Source organism: Balaenoptera musculus, chromosome X (assembly GCF_009873245.2).
Source record: "Balaenoptera musculus isolate JJ_BM4_2016_0621 chromosome X, mBalMus1.pri.v3, whole genome shotgun sequence".
NCBI classification, from domain to species: Eukaryota; Metazoa; Chordata; class Mammalia; order Artiodactyla; family Balaenopteridae; genus Balaenoptera; species Balaenoptera musculus.
In genome coordinates this window covers 33,174,987-33,199,730 of record NC_045806.1, presented here as the reverse complement: position 1 = coordinate 33,199,730, position 24,744 = coordinate 33,174,987, and the positions used below count along the sequence as shown (strand labels likewise).

Here is a 24,744-nt window from a genome sequence, read left to right as displayed (position 1 = left end):
TAACGACGAGTCATCACGGCGTGAAAGGAATTAGGAATCACTGCCTCGAAGAGCATTCTGTTTATCAATTATAGTTCACATTTACATTCTTTTTAAAAAATCTCATCTGCCCCATGTGTCAAGTCCCTAGCAACCAGTGAAGAGCCATTTGCCACGTTCCTCTTAGAGGCTGCTGAGGCTTGACTAAGCCATTCACACATTTCCCTGTTTTGAAAAGAAATAAACTCTAACCAGGCATCTACTAAAACATCATTTCTACTCTGATATGTTACGAGTTTTAAAAAAGGATGCCCAAGCCCAACTGCTTCAGGAAAAGAGCAACAAACTATGAAGGTACAGGCACTGAGGAAGAGAAAGGGGAATTAATTGCTAAGCTAGGTCAGGTAATAGACCAAAGAGACCAGAATCTTGCAATTCTCTTTTGGGGAACTTGCTGTTCCATACTAAAAATGATTTATAGGGGAGGCTGCAATTCTGCTTGCAGAACCTAAGGAGAAAAGAGTCTGCCAGTTTTACCACTTGGCTTTGCAGAATTATTGCAGCTCCAAGCAAACAAAAAGGAGTTAACATCTTTACGTGATGGGAGTGAAGAAAAGATGGGCCACCTCCTGCCCCAACTTTTCTAAGGAATAATTTTGGGATAAGGTAATTCATCTTGCTGTGGCAGTCCATTGATGAGCCATCACTGTGATAAATACACGTTCTAGGAAAATGACATGTTGTTCTACTGATTTCCCAAACATCCTGACTCTCTTCCTTCATGCGAAATCATTGTTCTTGGCATGCTTCAGCCAAAGCACCCTGACTGCTATATTCTATCTATAAACCATCTCGGGTATTTACAATTTAAAATATAAAATCAACTTACGGACGACCTTCCAGTTTACAACAAGAAAACCCCTGGGTCAATACACCAGTCTTTGGTGAAACATGTCCATATGGCTTTATAGCTTTAACTGCATGGGTCCGTTTATACACGGACTTTTCTCCCACAGTAAATACTATAGTACTACACGATACACAGTTGGGTGAAGCCTTGGATACAGAGGAACCGTGGATAGAGAGGGCTGACTGTCAAGTTATACTCGGATTTTTGACTGGGCAAAGTGCGTGTGTTGGGGGATGGTCGGCGCCCCTAACCCCTGTGTTATTCCAGGGTCAACTGTATTTATACCCAGCAGTAGTTAAGACACAAGGAATAAACCTAGGCAGATAGATTCTGAAAGAACGGCATAAGCAATGTGATACTGGAGAGCATGCCCCTTACTGTTGTTGAGTAACTGTAACACAAATTAATTTAAAATGGAATAATTTAATGTTTGTTGGGCCAGGAGACTTTAAGTGTTTTTAACGGGGGACTCCATCTTTCCTCGTTATATATATATATTTTCCCTTTTAAATGCCAGCCTGAAATATGAGCCAAGAGGGCTCCTCCACTGAGTCCCCACGAGGCTGAACAAAAATAGCAACACTAAGCGAGCTGCTTATCATCTCTAAATAATCTTGATCACTGTCTGAGAGTCAGGAATTCAACAATCAAAACCAAAAATGAGCTTTTTTCTTTATATAAAGTTTTTGTGGGACACGACAGGGGGCTACCCCAAGGGAAGTCAAAGGAAATGACTTCGAGGACAAAGGGAACCAGGGTTTAAAGTATTTTTTTTATCATAAAGGAAATAAATCTACATTCTTAAAAATTTGGAAAAGAGTGAATACAGTGATAATCTTTTGATAGTGGATGAGAAGTGATTTATTTTATGCTTTTTTTTTTCTGTGCAGTTTTACATAAAGTGACACTAGTTTGCAGGAATGCTACAGGGCAGGGGTCCGGTAGCGGTCCGCAGCCTGTTAGGAACGGGGCCGCACAGTAGGAGGTGAGCGGCAGGTGAGCGAGCGAAGCTGCATCTGACGCTCCCCATCGCTCGCATTACTGTCGGAACCATCACACCCCCTCCACCCCACCCCGTGGAAAAATTGTCTTCCACAAAACCGGTCCCTGGTGCCAAAAAGGCTGGGGACCGCTGCTACAGGGAAAAAGGCATCGGTAAGAGAGTACCTGTGCTCTTAATGAAACATGAGCGTAGATCTTTTTTCTCATCGTTGCCTTTGATAATACACCGGTCATGAAAATAAGCCTTGACTTATGCCCCAACAGGATAAAGAACATCAAGCCTGATATGAAATGACTACGCTCTTGGCTATCCTTTCTCTCTTTACTTTTCTTGACAAGGTGATAGCTCTATGCATAGGAGATCTGAGGAGCTGGCCCACTGACAAGTTAGAGGTGGTGGAACTAGAAAGAAGTGGAATATATGGAAATTCTCTGAGGCGATTCAAATGAAATTATTTTTAATTTTTTAAAAGCTGCAGGGGACTTCTCTGGTGGCGCAGTGGTTAAGAATCCACCTGCCAATGCAGAGGACAGGGGTTCGAGCCCTGGTCTGGGAAGATCCCACATGCCGCAGAGCACCTAAGCCCGTGCGCCACAACTACTGAGCCTGCACTCTAGAGCCCGCAAGCCACAACTCCTGAGCCCGTGTGCCACAACTACTGAAGCCCACCGCATCTAGAGCCTGTGCTCCGCAACAAGAGAAGCCACTGCACTGAGAAGCCCATGCACCGCAACGAAGAGTAGCCCCTGCTCGCCACAACTAGAGAAAGCCCGCACGCAGCATCAAAGACCCAACACAGCCAAAAATAAATAAATAAATAAATTTATATTTTTTTTAAAAAAAGCTGCAAGGAATGTATATGACACTTAGAGGTTTCTTTTTCAGAAGCTTAAACAGAAAAATATCAAGAAATCAATGAAAATAATTTATTTTCCTGGATCTCTCCATCTGAACTGCAGCCCTGAGTCCCAAAACATCAAGTCTCAGCCGTGCAGGTAACACAGATGATTTCAATAGCTGTAATTCCAGAAGTGTAAGTGCTTTCCATTTCAACTGAAAAATATCCTCCTGGCTTCTCACATTATGTGTTAGATCTCCGAGAGGGAATACTTGACAGGTATCTAGAAGCACTGTTTGGATGGAAATACATCAACCTTATCCTCAGGCTATCGCATTGGCCAATCTGTATGTGTCTTACCTGTCTGAACCAGGGGCTGACTTTAAACTCCGAAAATTTTGGCTGTCTAAGTCCAAGCTGTAGCTCCGCCCACTTTCAGTTTTTGAAGTTACAATTTCTCCTCTGGTTGCTGATCTGAACTTGCTAAGAAGAAATCTGAAATTATACATACATATATTTAAAAGCAAGACAAGAAAGCATTTAAACATATTTCAAGAATACCATTTCTTGTACTTTCAACAGTAAATAATTCTTCTTTCAAGCAGACTTGGGGCTGAGAAATTCTGGGGAGTACCCAGGGCTTCTGCAGTAGAGTGTCAAAGGTTCTGGTAGAGGAGATTAGGACATTCTCCCAAGGCTGTACCGGTTGCTGGTAAGCCAGGCCTCTGTCCCTTCTAAGAAGAAGACCATTGACTTTGGGGACTCGCCACTGTCACCTGAGAATGGAGAAGCATCGCCTGGGCAGAGCCTGTATACAGGATGCTGAGAAAAGGGAGCTTGAACTCACCTTGCTCAGAGAGGAGAGCTAGGATGATCCTCTGAGACCAACTGAGGTAGCAACTTATTAGACTGCAGCTCCCTGAGAGCAGCAACTCTGTTCTTCTTGTTCCCTGTTAGGTCCCCTGAGTTTAGAGAGATGCCTGGTACGTATTAGAACCCAGCCAATTCTTGTGGAATAAGTGACGGCACCCATGGCCCTGGGGTAATAAGTTTGAACAATGGAATGGCTCATACCAGATGAAATTTGATTGCATGCCCATTTCACTAAATTACTAGGAACTTAAAAAGAGCTTTTCAGAAACCAAGATTCAAGTCACAACCCAGGCTACCAAAGGCCTCAAACATGGATCTTTCCAAATGCACTTGGATTAAAAAACCAAAGCTATATTCTTTTTGTGATGGTATCTGGAGAGACCAGTTCATTTACTTTACAGGCTCCAGTTTTCTCAGGGGGAAAATGTATTCCAGAGGTACTGGGACAATCTTAATAGAATCTGCCAAGTTGTTTCTGTTTCAAAGACCACTAGAAGAACGTCTTGTCAAAGTGTCAGAAGGTTCAATCTAACTGGAAAACTACATTTTTGGTGAGAATAGCAGTTAATATAATGTCAATTTATGCTGCTCTGAGAACCACCTTGTACATGTCCTTACCTCTGCAGTGCTGCTTATGGTGTCTCCTCCACCTGGAATCACTGTTCCTCCTCTTTTGTTAGCCTGGCCCCATCCATCTTTCAAAATCCTCATCAAGTCCCACTTAGAATTTCATGTCTTTCCCGATGGCCCCTGTGCCCTCCCGACATCAATGATCTAAGCAACTTATTTAATATTTAATTATTGGGACTTCCCTGGTGGTCCAGTGGTTAAGAATCTGCCTTCCAATGCAGGGGACGTGGGTTCGATCCCCGGTCAGGGAACTAAGATCCCACATGCTGTGGGGCAACTAAGCCGGCACGCTGCAACTACTGAACACATGAGCCACAACTAGAGAGCCTGTGTGCCGCAACTACAGAGCCAGACCCAATGCAGCCAATAAATAAATAAATACAAATTTTAAAGAATTTAATTATTTATTTCCATATTCTATCTCCTGTAGTTAACTCCTTGTCTTGTTGTTTTAGAAAGGCTTTCAGGCAGCTGATATTGTCATCTTATGTTTTTCTAAAATCCTTCTGTACAAATTAACTTTTCAGGTGTGGACCTTTGAACCTTTTCTTCCCGACTAGGTGTTATATTCCTTGAAGACAGAAGCATCAGATGCCACTTTTGAGTTCTAGCAGGGCTCACTGTTGTCTCCTAGCTCCAAGCCCACCATTCTGTAACCCACGCAGTGATGCCTGGCCTGGGGTCTGCGCACTACAGCTCCTAGAATGGGCCAGCACTAAAGGTGCTTACAATTAAACGGGGGTGGTATTCAGCGAGCCCAGTTCATTTACTTTACATTCTTGTGTAAGGACGGGCTTGGTGTCAGAGCGCACCAAGTAACGAGTGACGCACGGGCACAAGGCACTGTGGGAGCCCCGAGGAGTGACAAATGGGTTTAACGTGGTAGGAAGACTCAACACATAGGATGTATGGTCCCTCTAGGCTATCTTTCCCATTCATCTCTGCTAATTAACAAAGACATGGTTAGTCATGAGTCTTTGAGTCAAATGACATTTAGGTTTCCTGCCTACGCACAGTTCAAGATTCTTTAAAAAACAAAACAAAACAGAACAAAATGGACTTTCTGTAGAGACAGATGAAAGCTCAGGCACTGGCAGCCCCTCACATTGGCTTCTGCTGGGAACGAAGAAAGAACCATAAAGCCACTTGGTGTAGATTAGGATTCTCACTCCCTCGGCCACAAAACTGGCCACCAGTTGCCTGAGAAATGGAGACTGCAACAGGCAGGGCTGTGAGGCAACAGTTTGCCTTCGGGTCCTTATGACCTGCATTTTGGGGGCCACTTGACTCTCCCTGATGGAACCTTCTCACTCCGAGTTTCCCAGCGCCTCCCTGAATCTTGCTTCCGTGTGTGCCTCCCACTCCTGTTCTCAGCACTTGACACATATTTGCTTTCCGAATGAAGTTAGTGAGGTGGCCAAATGATTTCTTCCTTAAGGAGGCCCGCATTTCAAACAGGGGAGACGATGTTTTAAGCCCTATTAATAAATCTCTGATTTGGCTGTTTCAGTTTGCATCCGCACTCAGGTTGGGTGCGGGGGAGGTACGCTGACCCTACAACAAAGGCAGTTGTCACCTCCTTACAGACAAGACTGGCCCTAGCATGAAACCTTCTACCCAGAAGTAAAGGACCAGATATGTCAAGTGACAGAAAAACTCTTACAGGTTCAGGTCAGAAGGGACCTTTATCTAAAACTGAAAGTAATTAAAACTGCATTTCCGGAGGAGAATGATAGGAGAATGTTACCTCGGATGAGTCTCTGACCTTCTCTGGGTCACTTAAGTGACATTAGACTTGAAAAACTAAGGCATCTATTTCACAGGTGACTGGAACAAAGATCAAAGATTCCCTTGAAGAGGCTGGGTCTTACCCCTTTTTCCTGGGCCCATCGTGGCTGGCCTTCCGCCCAGCAGAAAGCGAAGTGTCTGACTTTTCTGCGTTCTGGTGGGTTTGTTCTTGGCTTTGTATTTCTTCAGCTCCTCATTAAAAACAATCAGAAGACAAATTTACATATGAAATGGTCAGAAATGAGAGCAATTTTCTATTCTTCATTCACTTTCCTACATTAGCACAGGACATAGAAGTCTAAAAAATTGGCAATGATGTTCCCATCCATGTTTCCCGGTCACACACTTATCTCTAATCTGTTGAGTGTTCCACAGTTAAATGAGGACTACGATTGGGACTCATCTGTGGGAGTTTTGCTGAGATAAGCCTTCTAGGGATGACTGCAATGGAGGAACTATACATGATCCCTCTGCAAATATTTTTAGGGAAGGAGCCTGGTTCATGAGAACTCCAAATCCCTAGAGACTGAATTCTAGCATGGGATTCTAGAAACGATACCCTGGTTTTTGAGCACATAAGCCAGACTTCCTGGGAGGGCCAACACCTGTGTACACACCTCGTGACTTGAGAGACAGTCTACACTCTGGAAGGTGCTGAGGTTTGAGCGGAGGAAGCAGCCAGAGCTAACTGCTTACTTCTAACTCCACTCTGTCCCTCTGTGGCATCAGACCTGATGTTACCCACCTGGGAAAGCCCTTCCTTGCTACTGTGACACCCAGAAGTGGCACTGGAATCAGGTCCAAGCCTCCCAGCCCTACCCGCCAGACTTAAAAATAAGGGCATTTGTCTCCAGTGTCTGAAAGGGGAGATACCCTAGGAACAGACCAAAAGACCCCTGCTCCACCTTTACTACAGCATACCTGAGAAACATGATCCTAAACACAGGTTCGCTCAATATTTAACCAATTAAATTGTAGTCTGAATGCACAGAGTAATGTTCTCAAGGTGGGGTGTTATTTGCATTTGGTGACAGTATAATTCTTCATTGAGTGAAACCGCCTTGTGCAATTTCAGGCCATTTAGCATCTCTAAATGCCATTAATTCCCCCATAGTCACTGGGACAACCAAAAATGCCCCCTTGCATATCTCAACACTCCCCTAGCTTGATGGAGGGGGGCACAGTACAAAATATCAGCCCTTGGTTGAGAATCACTGGATGAGAAAAACATTTAAATGAAATCTGAAATACATCCTGTTGAAACACCAAGGATTGCTTTCACAATGTGAATCATGTAATTCATCTGTTTTATGTTACTTTCTTAAATGTTTAGTAAAATATTGGAAGTGCATTCAGGAAAAGACCCGTCTGTGATGAAGATAAATGCCTCCCCTGAAAATCTCAGTGTGCCACATATATGAAAAATCACTGTGGATTTTATTTTCTACCGACTTCGTCTTCCCTTGTATGAATTGCAGATTTAGATTTCATGCCACTGAGTTTTGAAATGACCCAAGGGATTCAGGAAATTCAACTGTTCTCATTTGCTACATAATATAGGGAAGTTATTTAGCTTGCCAAAATGAAGATTAAAACAGTTTTGCTTTAGTTACCTGGACTTCTTCTTAAGATGGACTGTCGGACAACATCAGTGCCCAGAACACTGACGTGCTTGAAACGCTTTGCCTTTTCTTCAAAAAACCATTCACCAGTTACAATCCTTAGCTGCCTACTCAAAGGAAAAGAGGAGAGCATTGAAATTCAATTCTTTAGCCAAATAAACTCTCAAAAATCCTTAATTAAGTAAAAAAATAGCCAGTTATTTATAGAGTCCATCTCAATCTTTGGAGTATTTTATGGTGATTATAATGGCCACTATTAGTTGCATACGTACTATGTACCAGGTACCTGCTAATTGCTCTTCATACTCAATATACTTTTATCCACATAACAACCCTCTGTAAACATTATTATCCCCATTTTATAGATGAGGAAACTGAGACTTAGAGCAATAAAATGATGTGTCTCACACGTAAAGCCAGGATCCCATCCCAAGCAGTCTGGCCTATAACTCAAGTTCTTTTTTGTTTTTTTGTTACATTTATTTTATCCAAGTATAGTTGATTTATAATGTTGTGTTAATTTCTGCTATACAGTAAAGTGATTCAGTTATACATATATATATATATATACATTCTTTCTCATATTCTTTTCCATTGTGGCTTATCACAGGGTACTGAATATAGTTCCCTGTGCTACACAGTAGGACCTTGTTGTTTATCCATTCTATTTATAACAGTTTGCATCTGCTACTCGCAATCTCCCAACCCATCCCTCCCCCCTCCCTTGGCAACCACAGGTCTGTTCTCTATGTCCGTGAGTCTGTTTCTGTTTTGTAAATAAGTTCATTTGTGTCATATTTTAGATTCCACATATAAGTGATATCATATAATATTTGTCTTTCTCTTTCTGACTTACTTCACTTAGTATGATAATCTCTAGATCCATCCATGTTGCTGCAAATGGCACTATTTCATTCTTTTTATGCTATAGCTCAAATTCTTAACCACTGCATCAGTGGGTAAATAATCTTTAATGACAACAGTGGGCAACAAATGAAGGTTTTGAATTATAAAGGGGCCATGATCAGACTCTGTTTTCTTTCTTTCTTTCTTTCTTTTTTTTAAAATTTTTTGGCCATGATGCACGGCATGCAGGATCTTAGTTCCCTGACCAGGGATAGAACCTGTGCTCCCTGCAGTGGAAGCACGGAGTCTTAACCACTGGACCACCAAGGATGTCCCAATCAGACTCTGTTTTAGCACGATACCTTGATGTAATATAATGACTGAGCTAGAGTAAAGAGAGAATGGGACAAAGAGACAGGTTGGCCATGGCAACAGTCCAGGAGAGAGATGGCAAAACCCGAGCTAGAGCAATGGCAAGACTAATAGAGAGGAGGAGACAAATTAAAAATGTAGGTGGTAGAAGGACCTGTCTGGGTTTCACAATCAATTGAACGTTGAATGTGGAAAAGAAGGACCTTTGAATAATCACACCCATCTGCAATGGTTACACAAACCCTTTACCCCAGTTACACAGACCTATTTACCATTCTCAGAACATGGCCCATGTTCACTTACTACTTGTCCCAACACCTCTATGGAGGACTGTAATGGAAAATGATGAGGTTGAAAGGTAGGATTGGGTCACATAATGGGAATCTCTGAATGTCAGGCTAAGGAGTTGGAATGCCATTTTGGAGGCACTAGGGAACTCTGGCAGTTTTTCTAAATTTCAGGTTGAATCACAGAATCTCTGGAGCATTGTAAGGGGGAGAAACCACAAGCAGGAAGGCCAATGAAGAAGTTATTGCAACAGATAGGATAGGAAATGATGAAGATGTGAATCAGGGTATCATGGGGGCAAGAAGTGAAAAGAAAGATAAAGATACTTGGGCCACTATGAAGCAGAAAGGTTAGGGGGTCCCTGGAGAAAGAGAACAAGGAATGGCTTTCTTGACATAGAACCCATTTTGGCCTAAGCCATCTTGTGATCTGAGCCTGGCTAAAATACTTGCCCTGGAACAGGTCTCAGTAATTAATGATCTTAAGGGAGGGAATGCAGAAACTAGGGAGGAGCAGTCAAGAAACAATAGTGCAGCCTCGGGGCAGGGTCCTGGTTCCTCAAGGCATATACATAATATCTCTGAGTTCTGCAGGAACTAAGGCCCCCACCCAGGTGGAGGATGGAATGATAATGTTGACCCTCATGACTTCAATCAACTGAAGCTTGGACTCTGTCAACTTGCCCCAACTCTATGCTGAAGCCCCCTCATGAATACGCATGTACCCTTAGCTTAAAGTTTCCCCAGTTTTGCTGTTGGGGAGACACTGTTTTGAGAACGATCCCTGGTGTTCTCCTTACTTGCTGCAAGTAATAATGAATACTTCCTTAGTCTCCCGATCTTTGGCTTGGCTGTGTCTATTGGCTCAACACCCACCAAGAGGCAAACCCAGTTTTCAGGTAACAACTGAGGATGAAAATCAGCAAGATCGGTGACAAGTCTGACATGGTAGCTGAAGCAAAGCAGCTAGGAGTCAAATAGAGATTTCTAGCCCTAGAGTATTATATCCATGAGATTCAGTACCTGGTTAGACTTAGAAATTAACAATTGGATCTTAAATATTAAAAAAAAATCACTCCAGAAAAATATGTCAATTTGTTCTCCACAGCAGTTATCCTGAAATACTACTGAATGTAGGAAACAAAGGTAAGTTATCTATGAAACCCAGTTCTACTACTGGGAAAAAAGTGAAAATGTCATCCTTGGAGCAAATTATTCATTGAATGACCATAGCATGTACATCTCAAATTTCCTCTCAAGGGGCCAGATCATCTATTGAGAAGCAAGGATTATTGGATTAGCTCCAAAACTGTATAAAATACACCCAAACTGAATACTTGAATGGGTTAAATTATTTCTGGATACATCTTAAGTGATCTAGACTTATACATCAGTACTTACGTTGGAAATCTATGTGGTAATTGTTCAATTCTAAAGATGTTGCCTCTAGATTCCTGTCCCTTAATTATTCAATCAAATGCTAATCTAGGTACTGCTGTGATTGAACTTTGCAGAGGGAACTGAAGTTACCTATCAGCTGACCTTAAAATAGGGAGCTTGTCCTGGATTATCTGGGTGGGCCCACTGTAATCACTGAGCCCTTAAAAACAGAGGAAGAAGAAGAGGAAGTTGGATACTGAGATGCTGCAGAATGGGAAGTCAGACAGATTCCAAACGTGAGAAGAGGGCTCTGAGATGCAGAGGTCCATATGCAAGGATCAGAGAGAGACGCCTCTCGGAGCAAAGGCTGGCTCTTAGCTAACAGCCAGTGGGGAAACAGGAGCCTCGTTCCTACAGCCACAAGGAATCAGAATCTGCCCACCAAAATGAGCTTGGAAGTGGAATCTTCCCAGAGCCTCCTGATAGGAGCTCAGCCAGCGGACACCTTGATTTCAGCCTAGTGAACCGAGAGTAGAGAAACAAGCCAAGCCAAACTAGACTTCTGATCTACAGAACTGTGAGACTGAAACCGAGCAGGACCCTGTGGGGCTCCTGGGCACGGAAGCCTTTCTGTCGTTTCTTGTTTGTAGGGAACAGACTCCAGCCTCTGTGACCTTCCCTGAGTTCCAAAGGGCAGATTCGAACAGTTGCTAATCAGAGGAGGGAGGGGATGCAGAGACAAGCAAGGAGCAGCCAAGAAACAACAGTGCAGCCTTGGGGCAGGGTCCTGGTGCCCCCTCAAGGGATACACATAACAGTATCTTTGAGCTCTTTACAGAACTAAAACCCCCAACAAATGGAAGATGTTAGCATTCTTCATTCCAGAGACGACCACCTGAGACCAGATTAAAGGAACCAGAGAAGCTCATCAAGAGACTACCTGAGGCCAGATGAAAGGAGTGCAGGCCCTGCACACGCCCTAATCTTACCAGCAACCCCGCCCTTGAACCACTGCTATAAAACTCCTCACCAAATCCTCTCAGGTTGGGACAACAGTTCTTCAGGGGCATGAGCCTGCTGTGTCCCCCTTTTCCTGGTAAAGCAATAAAGATATCCTTTTCTACTTCACCCAAAACTCTGTCTCCAAGATTCAATTCGGCACTGGTGCACAGAGGCCGAGTTTTCGGCATCAAGATCATATATTTACATTGTTCTCAGCTGCTAAATTGTGGCAATTTGTGATGGTGGCCACAGAAAACTAATAGAATCATTAAACATAAAAACCCATTTGTTTTAGTATTCAACTCAGGAAATGATTTGTACAGGTTCTAAGAAGACACCTATGAAAAATTCAGAGGAACAATAGGGCAGAGGTAGGCAAACTATGGTTTGTGGGCCAAATTCACTTCACTACCTGTTTTGTACAGCCTACGAGCTAGAGATGGTTTTTACAATTTAAATGGTTGGGGGAAATCAAAGGCAGAATATTTCATGACATGTGAAAATTAATATGAATTATACTCAAAATTCAGTGTGTATTAATAAAGTTTTATTGGAACACAGCCATGCTCATTTGTTTATGTATTGTCTCTGGCTGCTTTTCTGCTACAACTGCAAACTTGAGTAGTTACAGCAGAGACCACAGTGCCCACAAAGTCTAAAATACTTACTGTCTGGCATTTTATTTCTTAAAAAGTTTGCCAACCTCTGCAATAGAACAAAGAATTGACACAAAAAGGAACAAGAGCAAGGGGAATAATACAGATCAGCGATAGAGAACCACCTAAGAGAGGCATGCCAAAGCCTCAGCTCGTATTTTTTGTTTGTTTTAGTTGGTTTTTTTGTCTTTGTTTTTTGGTACGTTCTTGAGATATAGGGTGAGGTCGATGGCACAACGATGGCCGTCTCATGTGTGACAGGGGAAAGTGGGCCACACCAGGTCTACATGCCCCAGGAAATGGGCCTCCATATCATCTTTACCATATATGCCTAGAGCTGCCAACACCTAACACAAATAAGATCTTCCCGGAATTGTTAGTCATTACCTCTTGCTATCCTTATAAGAACAATAACTATAATCCTTATATTTGCTCGACTCAGATACGGACTTGAGTCATTTGTCATTTCAGAACTCTGCAACATCAGAACAATCTCTTGAGGTTATGCCTTTGCCACCTTCTCAAGTCCTAGAGGTAGATGGAAGGCTTAGCTGAAGAACAGGGAACTAATACTGAGTCAGTGTGTACCATGCACCAAGTCGTGCGTTAGCCACATTATACATGACACCTAGAACCCTCACTATAAGCCATAAAGTAGCTATGTTATTCTCAATTTGCAGAGGAGGAAATCAAAGCTCACAGAGGTTAAGTAACTTGTCCAAAGTTATACAGTATTATGACAAAAACAGGATTTATACCGAAAGCCCTTTAGATTTGGCAAAATTGTCAGTAAAGAACTTGTAGCTGTCAGGTGTGACAAGGCTTTGAGTAAGGGTGAAAACGTACAGAAGCCAAGGAATAACATGTAGCATTTCATATGATGGGCTATGGTTGTGTGTGTGTGTGTGCATGTACATGCGCCTGCAAGTGTGTCTCTGTGGTGGGGGCAGAGTGATAGGAATAAAGGAGGGGTAAAAGAGGAAAGAAAATAAACATGACACCCACTATAAAAGTTATATTCTTCTCTGCCACATCAATCTAATATTTCAGAAATACAAGGCTCAGAATAGACGATGTGTTTCCTATAGGTCATACTCTAAAGAGTGAGTTTGACTGAAATTGAGTTACACTCATTATTTGTGATTAATGATTTTGGAGTATTCAGAATTTGCTAGGCCCTAATTTTAACATTAAACTCTTGGGACTTCAAACTTTCACTTGGAAGCTTATTTAAATGTAAAGTCAAGTTAAGTTGTCCTTAGATTTACAGGGGAAAAATAGGTAATCTTATCCTAAAAAAGAAGAACAGTGACCAAAAGATTCATTTTCTTCCTTTATCTTCTACTAGTGACCGGAGACATCTGAGATAAGACATGCCTATTAGATATGCTGAAATAAGATGAGTTTCCTTCTTATTATTCATAAGGAAACTAGAATTATTTATAAATTTATTCATTACACATCAAATATTTATTGCATTCCTACATGTGTTAAGCCCTGTGCTAAGGCTAAGAGTACAGATGTGAAAAAGACAAACAAGGACCCTGGCCTTATGGAGATGATGGTATATATTTATTCCTTTCTTCCCTTTCAACAGGAAAAGTAAAAAGAAACCCCTAGGCATATTATGGTGAAACTGTAGAACACTACAGATAAAGAGAACATCTTAAAAGTAGCTAGAGAGGGGGAAAAAAACAGATTACATACAGAGGAATGATGATTAGGATGACAGTTGACTTTCAGTAGAAATAATGAAATCCAGAAGCCAGTGAAATGATATCTAAAAAGTTCTGAGAGAAAATAACTATCAATCTAGAATTGTATATCCAGAGAAAACACTGTTTACGAATAAGAGTAAAACAAAAAAATTTTCAGTAAAATAAAATGTGAGATAATTTACCATCAACAGAGTTTCACTAAAGGAACTTCTAAAGACTGTACTTCAAGAAGAGTTAAAGTAGATCTGAGATATAAAAAGGAATGGTGAAAAGTGAAATTGGTAAAACATGTGGATAAATCTAAACAAATGTTGATGTAAAACAAAAATGATAATATCTAAATTGTTGAATTGAAAATAAGGTATGTCTAAAACATAGGACAAAAAGTATATACAAGCCAGGCTGATGATATTTGGAGTTTAAGAATATCAAGTTCCTTTTACTGATTAGAAGAAGGCTATAACTAATGATTTATAAAATTAAATATGAATGTTGTGATTTCCAGGGTAACCACTAAAAATAAAAATTCATATAATATCTACACTAGTAGAGAGGATAAAATGGAATGAGAAAAATATAGTACTTCAATCAATCTATAGATAATATAAATAAAAGCAAATATTACAGTAATCGCAATACAAACAAATGCAAATATTGCAGTAATTACAATGAATATAAGTAGACTAAACTCTATAGTTAAGAAAAAATATTGTCAAATTAAACTTTAACAATTATATATCATATATGCATAGCATGTATATGTATATATAGCACATTATATATATAGCATATATGTATAGTAAATATTTAAATACATATAACATATAATTTTAAATAGATACGCTATATAGAGTCTCATCTTCAGCATATGGACACAGAAAGGTTGAAAGGCAAATGGTAAAAAATTATATACCATGTAAATATTAACCAAAAGAAACTTGATATCGTTGTATGAATAGCAGACAAAATAGACCTTAAGGCAAAAGCATTTCTAGAGATGAAGGGGGTCATAAAAAAACACCTTCAAATCAGTAAAGACTAACAGCCTAATAGAAAATTTGGCAATATATAAATAGCCATATCACAGAAGAGGAACCCAAAACAGCCAATAAACCTATGAAAAGATGCTCAACCTCATTAGTAATCAGAAAAATTCAAATTAAAATCATAATAAGATATCCATTTATATCTACCAGTTGGACAACAATTAAAATTTTTCATGATGCCAAGTGTTGGTAAGATTGTAAAGGAAACCTTTATACAATGTTCATGGCGTTTAAATTGGTACAACGATTATAAAAAAACAACTTATCATCTTATAAGGCTGAAAATGCTCATACCATTTGCCCTTCAGTTTCATTCCTAGGTGCACTCCTTACAGGAGTCTTCTCAAACATTTTTGGCAGAGGTCACAGTAAGAAACACAGCTGGTTGCCAGAGGGGAGGGGGGCGAGGGGATGAGTGAAATAGGTGAGGGAGATTTAGAGGGTACAAACTTCCAACTACAAAATAAATGAGTCAAGGGGATGAAATGTACAGCATGGGGAATATAGTCAATAATAATGTAATATCTTCGTATGGTGACAGATGTAAACTAGACTTATGTTGTGCACCAGGAACTAACATAGTGTTGGAGGTCAATTATACTTCAAAAAAAACCCCAAACACATAGGAAAAGAGAACAGATTTGTGGTTATCGGAGGCGGGGGATGGGGGAAGGGGGAATTGGAAAGAAAAAAGTATGTTTTATACCACAATCCAGAAAATAACTACACATACACACACACACACACACAGAAGTATATATATACTTACATACATATAATTTTATGTATACTGACATTTTCTATTTCCTTTTTTTCTTAAATGCTGGTCATGACCCACCAATAGGTCATAACTCACAGTTTTAAAAACCTTACCCAAGGAAACTCTTGTGCATGTTTGTTAGGCCATATGTACAAGAATGTCATAGCAGCATTTTTTTGTAACATTATAAACTAAAACAACAAAAATCTCCATCAACAAGAAAACAGATACATTATAGAATGATACAACAGTGAAGATGAACGGAATGGTATTCACATAAACATGGATAGATTTCACAAAAAAATGTTGAGCTAAAAGAGTCACAAAGAATACACACAGTATGATTTCCATTTCTACAGAATTCAAAAATGAAAAATTAGAAAATATATTACTTAGGGATATATCCAAGTAGACAGTAAAACCATAAAGTAAAGCAAGGGAATAAAAAATGCAAAACAAGAATGCTCTCATTCTTAAACTGGGTGTTGAATACACAGATACTCTTTTTATTATTGTCTAAACAGTACACGTAGAGTGTCTTGATATGTATGACACTTCCATATTAAAAAAAAAAAATCCCTCTAGTTTATGTAGGTATTAAGATACTAAACCACAGTGAACAGTGCATTCTAAAAAAAGGGGAGGGCTCTTGTATATGATTACTAAGTGACAGAAAATAGCATGTCAAGGCGCTCAAAACAGCTTCTCACCACCCCCAAAATCTGTGGGTCAGTGTGGGATTACTCTGATGTGAATCTTTCCCTTGTAACTAGATTATAGAAATTTGTTAAACTAGGATTGATTTTGAAATGACTATGTGGCAACTGCCAATACCCATGAGACCAAAAGATCGCCAAGAACAAGTTGAACAAGTTGAGATTTTTGTTCATTGCAATGAAGGAAAACACATGCCATGAAGAACCACAGGAAGTCTCAGTAAGAGGGCGTTTGAAAGGACTTAATATAGAATTTTGGGTTATGTTAGGTAATTATGGGGAGAGTTCAAGGCAACAGGGATTTGCTCTAGATTAGGTGATGTCAGGAAGCGGGGACAACGCTGTGATTGGTATCTTAAGTTTTATCAAGAAGATGGGCCAACTAGAAGAAGGCTAAAGCTGTAATTGGTAAGGAGGTAGCAGGAAATTCACATTAGCCAAGAGAGGGGGATGTCTGATACTTTGTGGCTTGACCAGTCACCTTGTTTTGGTCTATGCTTAGACAAGATTATGAAGTATTCTTATTTTCTCTCGCTTCATCCTGGTTGCAGAGTGATCGTGTAGGAGGCTGGTGCTCTGAGGCCGTTTATGTCCACGAGGAGAACACCACAGCCTGCCTGTGAGTGCCACATCAGCTCCTAACAACATCAAGGCCCACATGTAAATGTCAGATCAGTTTCCAGATGTCAGAAGCTGTATTTCTCTTCCTCATAACAGACCACTATATATTCCCTCCTGCACTCTCTGTGTGTATGTTCCAACCATTGGTACTATCATCTTTTAAGTTACTGACAGAGACTAATATTTCATCTATTTCAGTTATATTTCATCTATTTGCAGTAATCACTACCAATTCATCAAAAACACAACCACCAGGTTCCTCCTTTTAAATTACAAAGACTTTCACAAGGACATACAGCAGCATGAAATGTCACCACATGGCATGAATATAAATAAGATCAGCTCATCAACATCATATTAGAACTATTTCATTTTTGGGCTCTCTGTCACATCACTTTTATCTTAGGGGTCTTTCTGAGTTCAACTGAGGTGCTAATTAGGAAAAAATTATCATTATGACTGTCTTTGTGTTGCGTGGCAACTGTCTCAGCTAACATAATCATGTGGAATTTTGTAGGTCTCATTAACATAGCAGCATGAACTAACTGGCTGTGTCGGGGTCCCTTTCATTCTGTTTCTATAGAGTTACTTTTAAAACTAGACCAACAGCAACCAACTTGTTAAAACCAGAAGGGGCTGGAGAAAATGTCAAGGGTTGCTCAGCCCATTGTAAGACGGAGCCTCCCTCTATCAGCCCTTGCTGTAATCGTTTTCAGTGCTACAGCAATAAAATCTCTTTACTTTTATCCAATCCAAGGTAAATGACAATAAAGGTTGTGTTTCCAACTGATTAGAGAATGAGTCACTTTCTGTCTCATTTCATCTCTTATAGGTCAGGGTGGGAATTTCAATTTTATGGTCTATTGAACATGGAGACAGACCACTGGCGCTGCAGCATTCTCTCACAACAAATAAAGGAGGTTCACTGCCAATAAAATATCATTCACACTTCCTTTTCGAAAACCACTCCATGAATAGCAAACAAGATACTTCCAACACTGACAGATACTCTCTGAGATCACATAGACTCATAGCTGGAATATTGAAGAAATAATGGTCTCTGTTTTCAGCTTTAAAAATGAGGAGGGATTTTGTTTATATCAAGTTAAACACTCATCGTGTGAATTTCCAGCTGTCACAGATGCTACAACTATAAATTGTTGTTGTCAAAGAGGTGTAAGAACCAGACAATGAGAGCTCTGTTTCTTCCTCTACTTTGAGACAATAATGTAATAAACTAATCTTCCTCCTTAGACTATGAAACCACTGAGGGTAGTCCATATTTTATTCATCTTTGTATCCTTATCCCCTAGTATACCAACAGGTTATCAATAAATGTTGTAGGAAGGATGGAAGGATGGGTCAAAGGATAGATCAATTGGATAAGTGGATAGTTGGGTTTATTAAGTTATTGTTATACCAATAAAAGAAGTACAAGTGATTCAGAAGTTCTGTATTGATGCATTAACATCTCCTAAGGAGGACACAGAACCTTCAATTTGTTATTATTTATTCTTACACCCTTCTGACAACAACTTGTCTTATATCTTTCAGTGACAGCTGGAAATTTACTCTGTTCAGAGGGCAAATGTATTTGGCACGTCTCTCGTGTGTGTGTGTGTGTGTGTGTGTGTGTGTGTGTGTGTGTGTGTGTGTGTGTGTGTGTGTGTGTGTGTGTGTGTGTGTGTGTGTGTGTGTGTGTGTGTGTGTGTGTGTGTGTGTGTGTGTGTGTGTGTGTGTGTGTGTGTGTGTGTGTGTGTGTGTGTGTGTGTGTGTGTGTGTGTGTGTATTTTAATTCCATGCTCCTGACAGAAGAAAACCACATTTGCTCCATAACTTGCTTAAGCCTGACATGCTTTAAGTGGGACCCTGTCATTTATTCATTCATTCATTTATCCATTCATTTGCTTATTCATCCATCCATCTAATCATTTAACAAATATTCATTGAGTACCTGCTATAGGGATTCTTTTAGGCACTAGAACTACTTCATTGAACATTATAGATAAAAAACCCTGCCCTCATGGTTATGAAGCTTATATTCTAGTGGAGGAAGAAAGATAATAAACAAGATAAGTAAAGTATACAGCATATAAATATTAAGGGGAAAAAACACAAGAAGGGGTTATGTTAGTTTGGGTGGGCTAACTTCCATAACGAACAACTTGCAAATTCCATTGACTTAACACATTAAAAGTTTCTCTCTCTATATATAACCTAATGGTGATCTGACAAGATTTAGGGGAAATTTTGTGTGAATTAGACCCGCAGTTACCATCCATACTGACTAGCAGATGAGTTGGTGGCAAAACTTTCAATTAGCAATGCATGAATACACAAGCCCCTTGGGTCTTGCATTGAAAAGAATGTTTCAGTAATGACAACTGGCATTTAGAAATTAAAGACAAAATTACTCTCCCCATACGGAAGCTTGAGGCAACTCCTGATTGATTGAAAGGCCCATGAGCCACAGTCCCTAGTTACTGTTGTCTGAGCAAATGAAGGTCCAGGGTGTAGGGAAGAGGTAAACAGTAACGGAATAAAAAATGGAAATGATTACATACTAGGGATCAAATAAAATAGTACTGTATAAGAATTGAAGAAATAGTTATTGAGAAATTCCTTAAGTCCTCAGACTCTGCAATTGGAAGGTCAGTCATTTGTTAAAATCCCACTTCCTTTCTTCACTGCCCTGAAATGGAAAACCTCGCCTTGGCAGAGTCTGGTGGGAAAAGAGCTGGGTGGAAAAACAAACAGACAAACTTTGATACTTATTCAATCCGACTCTACTAACACACATGCTAACCTCTTAGTGTTCTTATTTCCACTATTTATAATATATAAAATCAATCGCCTCTCTTATCTAATAGGTATATTTTGAGACCTTGTAGGACTCTTCCCTAGGAATAAATGTGATCCAAAAAGAGATCCGCTCTCTCAGGGACTAAGGCTCCAAGATGGATAAATACAAAGAAAATCACACCTAGGTACGGTATAGTAACTGTTAAAAATCCAATGGAAAAGGGGAAAATATTAAAAGTAATTGAAAAAAAATATCATTACCTTCAAAGGAGCAACAGTATATTGACATCTGATTTTTTAACAGAAACACTGGAAACCAGAAGCCAACGGAATAATATCTTCAAATTACTGAAAGTTAACAACTTTTAACCAAGAATTGAATAAGCTGGCAAAAACATGTTTGGAACTGAGTGAAATAAAGCCACGCTGAGAAAAACAAAACTTGAGAGTATTTATCACTAGGAGAACTTACACTAAAGGAAATGCTAAAGGTTACCCTTTAGGCAGAAGGAAAATTATTCCAGATAGAAACACAGAGATGTAGTAATAAAGAATATAGAGCAACAAGAAGGGAAACTACGTAGTAAATTTAAGTGAATACTGACTACAAAATAATAATATCTTGTGGGATTAAGTATGTTATAGACTGAATGTATCCCCCCCACAATTCATATGTTGAAACATAACTCCCAATGTGATGGTATTTGGAGGTGGAGCCTTTGGGAGGTGATTGCTCCCCTTATAAAAGAGACCCCAGAGAGCTCCCTTGCCCTTTCTGCCATGTGAGGACACAGTGAGACTATAGCTATGAACCAGAAAGCAGACCCTCACCAGACAACAAATCTTCAAGAACCCTGATCTGAGACTTCCCAGTCTCCAGGACTACGAAAAATAAATGGCTGCTGTTTAAAAGCCACCCAGTCTATGGTGTTCTGTTACAGCTGCCTGAATGGACTAGGAAAAGCTATATATATCTATAAGTATAAATACATATGTGTGTATATGTGTGTGCATAGATATAGATAGACACACAGATATTTAAAATATACAATAGCACTAGGAGGGGAGTAAAGGGAATTAAAGAGTCTTAAGGTCCTGGTACTGTCTTGGAAGTACCAAAAGTACTAATTAATATTAGATTTTAACAAGTCAAGAATGTATGTTGTAATCTCTAGAGTAATCTTTAGATGAGTGATAAAAAATGTATAGATATTAGAGGAGATAAATAGAAAAATACTTAGACAACCTAAATGAAGGCAAATAAGTAGAGATAAAAGAACAGAATAGATGGGACAAAGAGAGAATGAGTAAATGGGAGGCAGATTTTAAGTAAAATATGTGAGTTATTTCATTACTACACATGGAACATATATACTAATTAAATGACAACAAATGTCAGACTAGATGTAAAACATGTGCATGCAATTATATGCTGCTTACAAGAGACACACCTTAAACATAAGGAAACAGAGAGGTTGAAAGTAAAGAATAAAGAGGGTTTACCAAACATACACTAACCAAAGATAGCTATTGCAGCCATACTAATTGCAAAGTAAACTTCAAGGAAAAAAATCATAACTAGAGATAAGGAAAGATTTTTCATAATTATAAAGGTTTCTGTACATGTGTAAAATCTCATTATTCTAAATATTTAAGCACTCAAGACTCTAACTTCAACATATATAAAGCAAATATTATCAAACTAAAAGGAAAAATAGAAAATCCACAATCATTATTGAGAGAGGTTAGTATATATTTCTCTCAATATCAGACAGAATATGTAGATGAAAAAATCAGTAGGGATATGGAAGATCTGGACAACACAATTAACAAACATCATTAAAAGACATAACTGGGATACTCAAATCAATCCTGCAGAATTCATTTTCTTTCAAGGAAATAGGAAATATTTAAACAAAACTGACCATATTCTGGGCCAAATTTCAAATACTGAAACCACACAGAGTGTGTTCTCTGACCACAGTGGAATTAAGCTAGAATTCAGTATCAAAAAGGGATACAGAAAATCTCTAGGAAATTATAAATTAAGCAAGACAATCATAAATAATTCATAGTTAAAGAAAAAGATGATGATGGAAATTAGCAAATAGAAAGAATGAAATGAACATCATAAAAATAACTGATATATGTGGGATGCAGCTAAAGCAGTGAAAACAGGGAAATTCATATCATTAAATGTACATGCCATAAAAGAACAAAGGCTGGAAAATCAAGTATCTAAATATCTGAATCAAAAAACTGTTAATCAAAAATAAATTAAATTCAAAGGAAGTAAAAGAAAAGAAAGAGCAAGGAAGAAACCAATAAAATTGAAAATATACAATATGGCAAGAAAAAAGATATAAGTATTAGAAAAGATAGTATAATTGTGCAGAAATAAAATCTGAAAGGCACCACAGAAACTGTTATAATTAAGAAGTGAATTTAACAAGATTTCTGGATACAGATTAGACTACCCAAATCAATTTGTATTTCTACATATCAACAACAATTAGAAAATAAAAATTTTAAAAGCATACTATTTACAATAACATAAAAATCAAATACTTGGAATAAATATAATAATCTATAAGACCAGGAAAACTATAAAATATTTTTGAGAGAAATTAAAGGCAAATAAATGAAGGGGCACATAGTGTTTGTTGATTGAGAGACTAAATACGGAAAGATATCAATTCTCTCCAAAAGTATGTACTGATGTAATGCAGTCCCCATAAAAATGCCAGTAGGACATGTTTTCTGGAAAGCTGATTCTAAAACATATTTGAAAATACCAGAGGCCAATAATACCCAGGACGTTTTGAACAAAAACAAAAAAGTAGGAAGTCTACTGGATATAAAATTTTATTATAAAGCTACAATAATGAAAATAATGTGTCATCGGCACAATGTTAGGCATAATAGAGTGTTCAGAAATGATACTTGATTTGTGAAGGTTAACACTGTAGAGCAGTGAAAAAATAATCTTCAGTGAATGGTGCTGGGTCAAGTAGATACCCATATTAAAATATGAAAATGAATCCCTAACTAACAGCATATACAAAAATCAGTTCCAAGTAGATTGTAAGTGTAAAGATAAAAGCTAAAACAATAACAATTACAGAAGATCACATGGGAGAATATTTTCATCATTTGGGAGTTAGAAAAAGTTTGTTTTTTTTTTTTTAAACAGAACACAGAAAAAAAAATCCCACTAATCTCATATAGGAAAAGATGAACAAATTGAGTTACGAAAGCTTAGAGATTTCTGTTAATCAATGACACCAGTAAGAGAACAAAAAGGCAAATCAGAAGTTGGGAAAAAATATCTCCAACACAAGGAACCAACACTGTTTGTATGCAGGATATATAAAGAACTCCTTCACACTAGTCAATAGAAGACTGACAATCTAATAGAAAAAAAGAGACCTGAACTAGTACTTCACAAAACAGGATGTTCAAATGATCAATAAACATATGAAAATATCTTCATTCTCAGTAGTAATGAAGAAAAATGCAAAGTAATCTACTACACACCCAACAAAATTATGAAAATAGAAAAACAAAAAACAGGGTTGGTAAAAATATAAAGTAATCAACTTCCAGGCACTGCTAGTGAGAGGAAAACCTGGCACAACCTATAAGTTATAAAACAGTGAAAATAAGTAGACAGCTGCCAAATGCAACAAAAATGGATGTCTCACTAACATACTGTTGACCAAAAGTACTTAGAAACAAACAAACACACCCTGTATGAGTCAATGTATATAAAATATAAAAAAGTCAAAGTTAATCTATGGTGTTAGCAGGATAGTATTTATACCTGGGGAATAAGAAGGGACTAGTGATTGGGAGGTGGAAGAAGAAAGGCTTCTGGGGTGTTAGTAATGTTCTATTTCTTCACCTGAATGATAGTTACACAGAAATTGTGATAATTTGCAAAGCTGTACACCACTGCTTCTCAACCCCAAGTGACTTTTGCTCTTCAGGGGACATTTGGCAATGCCTGGAGGAACTTTTCATTGTTACCGCTGGAAAAGGGCGGAATGCTACTGGCGTCTAGCGGGTAGAGGCCAGGGAAGCTGCTACACATCTTAGAGTACACAGGACAGTCCCTCCCTCCTCCACAAAGAATCATATTGCCCAAAATATCAGTGATGCTGAAACTGAGAAATCCTGTTGTACACCTGTCCTTTGTGCCCTTTTGTGTAAGCTAACTCGAGTTTTTAAAAAAAGCCATGTGCATGTTTTTTATTCATAAACAGAAAGGATGCTAGCCTCTTTCCAAGTTTTCCTCTTTCTATTCATTTGCTTCTTGTTAATTTGATTTGTTGTCCTCTAGAGGTCGCTAAGGGCGGAGAGGGACAAATGCTCCTGCAAAATTGTATACAAGCAAAACTATAATTGAGGAAATGCTGTCCATTAATTATTTCCTCTATAACTCATTATTTGACTATACTGGAAGAACCTTTATATCCAACTCTGACATGCCAAGTAAAGGGAAGCAGAATTGGAGAAAGCATTATCCCACACAGAAACAAATTTGCTAGGAAGAGTCCAGGGTCTAAAGGAGCAACTTTTGCATTACTTACATGAGTCACAGATGTATCATGTTTCTTTTAAGTAGAAAGCAAAGTGCATTACTGATACTTTTCTGTATATGTATATGGAGAAATATCCAAAGTAAATACTTTGATTTCATGGGAAAAACAGGAAGGTACCCAGGATTATTTTTGCATCTTGATTTGCAGATGACTAAACTCAGTTTAGAAAAAGAATACCAATATCAACAAAAGCTACGTTGCAACACATATGTCAATGATTCCATCAGTGCTTATTCCCCCAGATCTGGTAAATGATGTTTGCCAATGACTAAGAGGCCAGTATGAAGAGGA

General features: G+C 38.8%; 1 protein-coding gene across 7 annotated transcripts in view; it reads right to left on the bottom strand.

The window, feature by feature from the left end:
* Nucleotides 1-24,744, bottom strand: part of SYTL5 (synaptotagmin like 5) — a 229,170-nt gene that overhangs the window by 68,160 nt on the left and 136,266 nt on the right. For 6 of the 7 annotated variants that reach the window (XM_036839960.1, XM_036839966.1, XM_036839961.1 and 3 more), the window contains 3 exons: nucleotides 7,635-7,750; nucleotides 6,105-6,213; nucleotides 3,091-3,225 (listed from right to left, as the gene is read on the bottom strand). In XM_036839960.1, the coding sequence (XP_036695855.1) occupies nucleotides 3,091-3,225; nucleotides 6,105-6,213; nucleotides 7,635-7,750 (360 nt within the window). The remainder of the gene's footprint in view (nucleotides 1-3,090; nucleotides 3,226-6,104; nucleotides 6,214-7,634; nucleotides 7,751-24,744) is intronic. The other variant, XM_036839963.1, reaches the window with a different exon arrangement.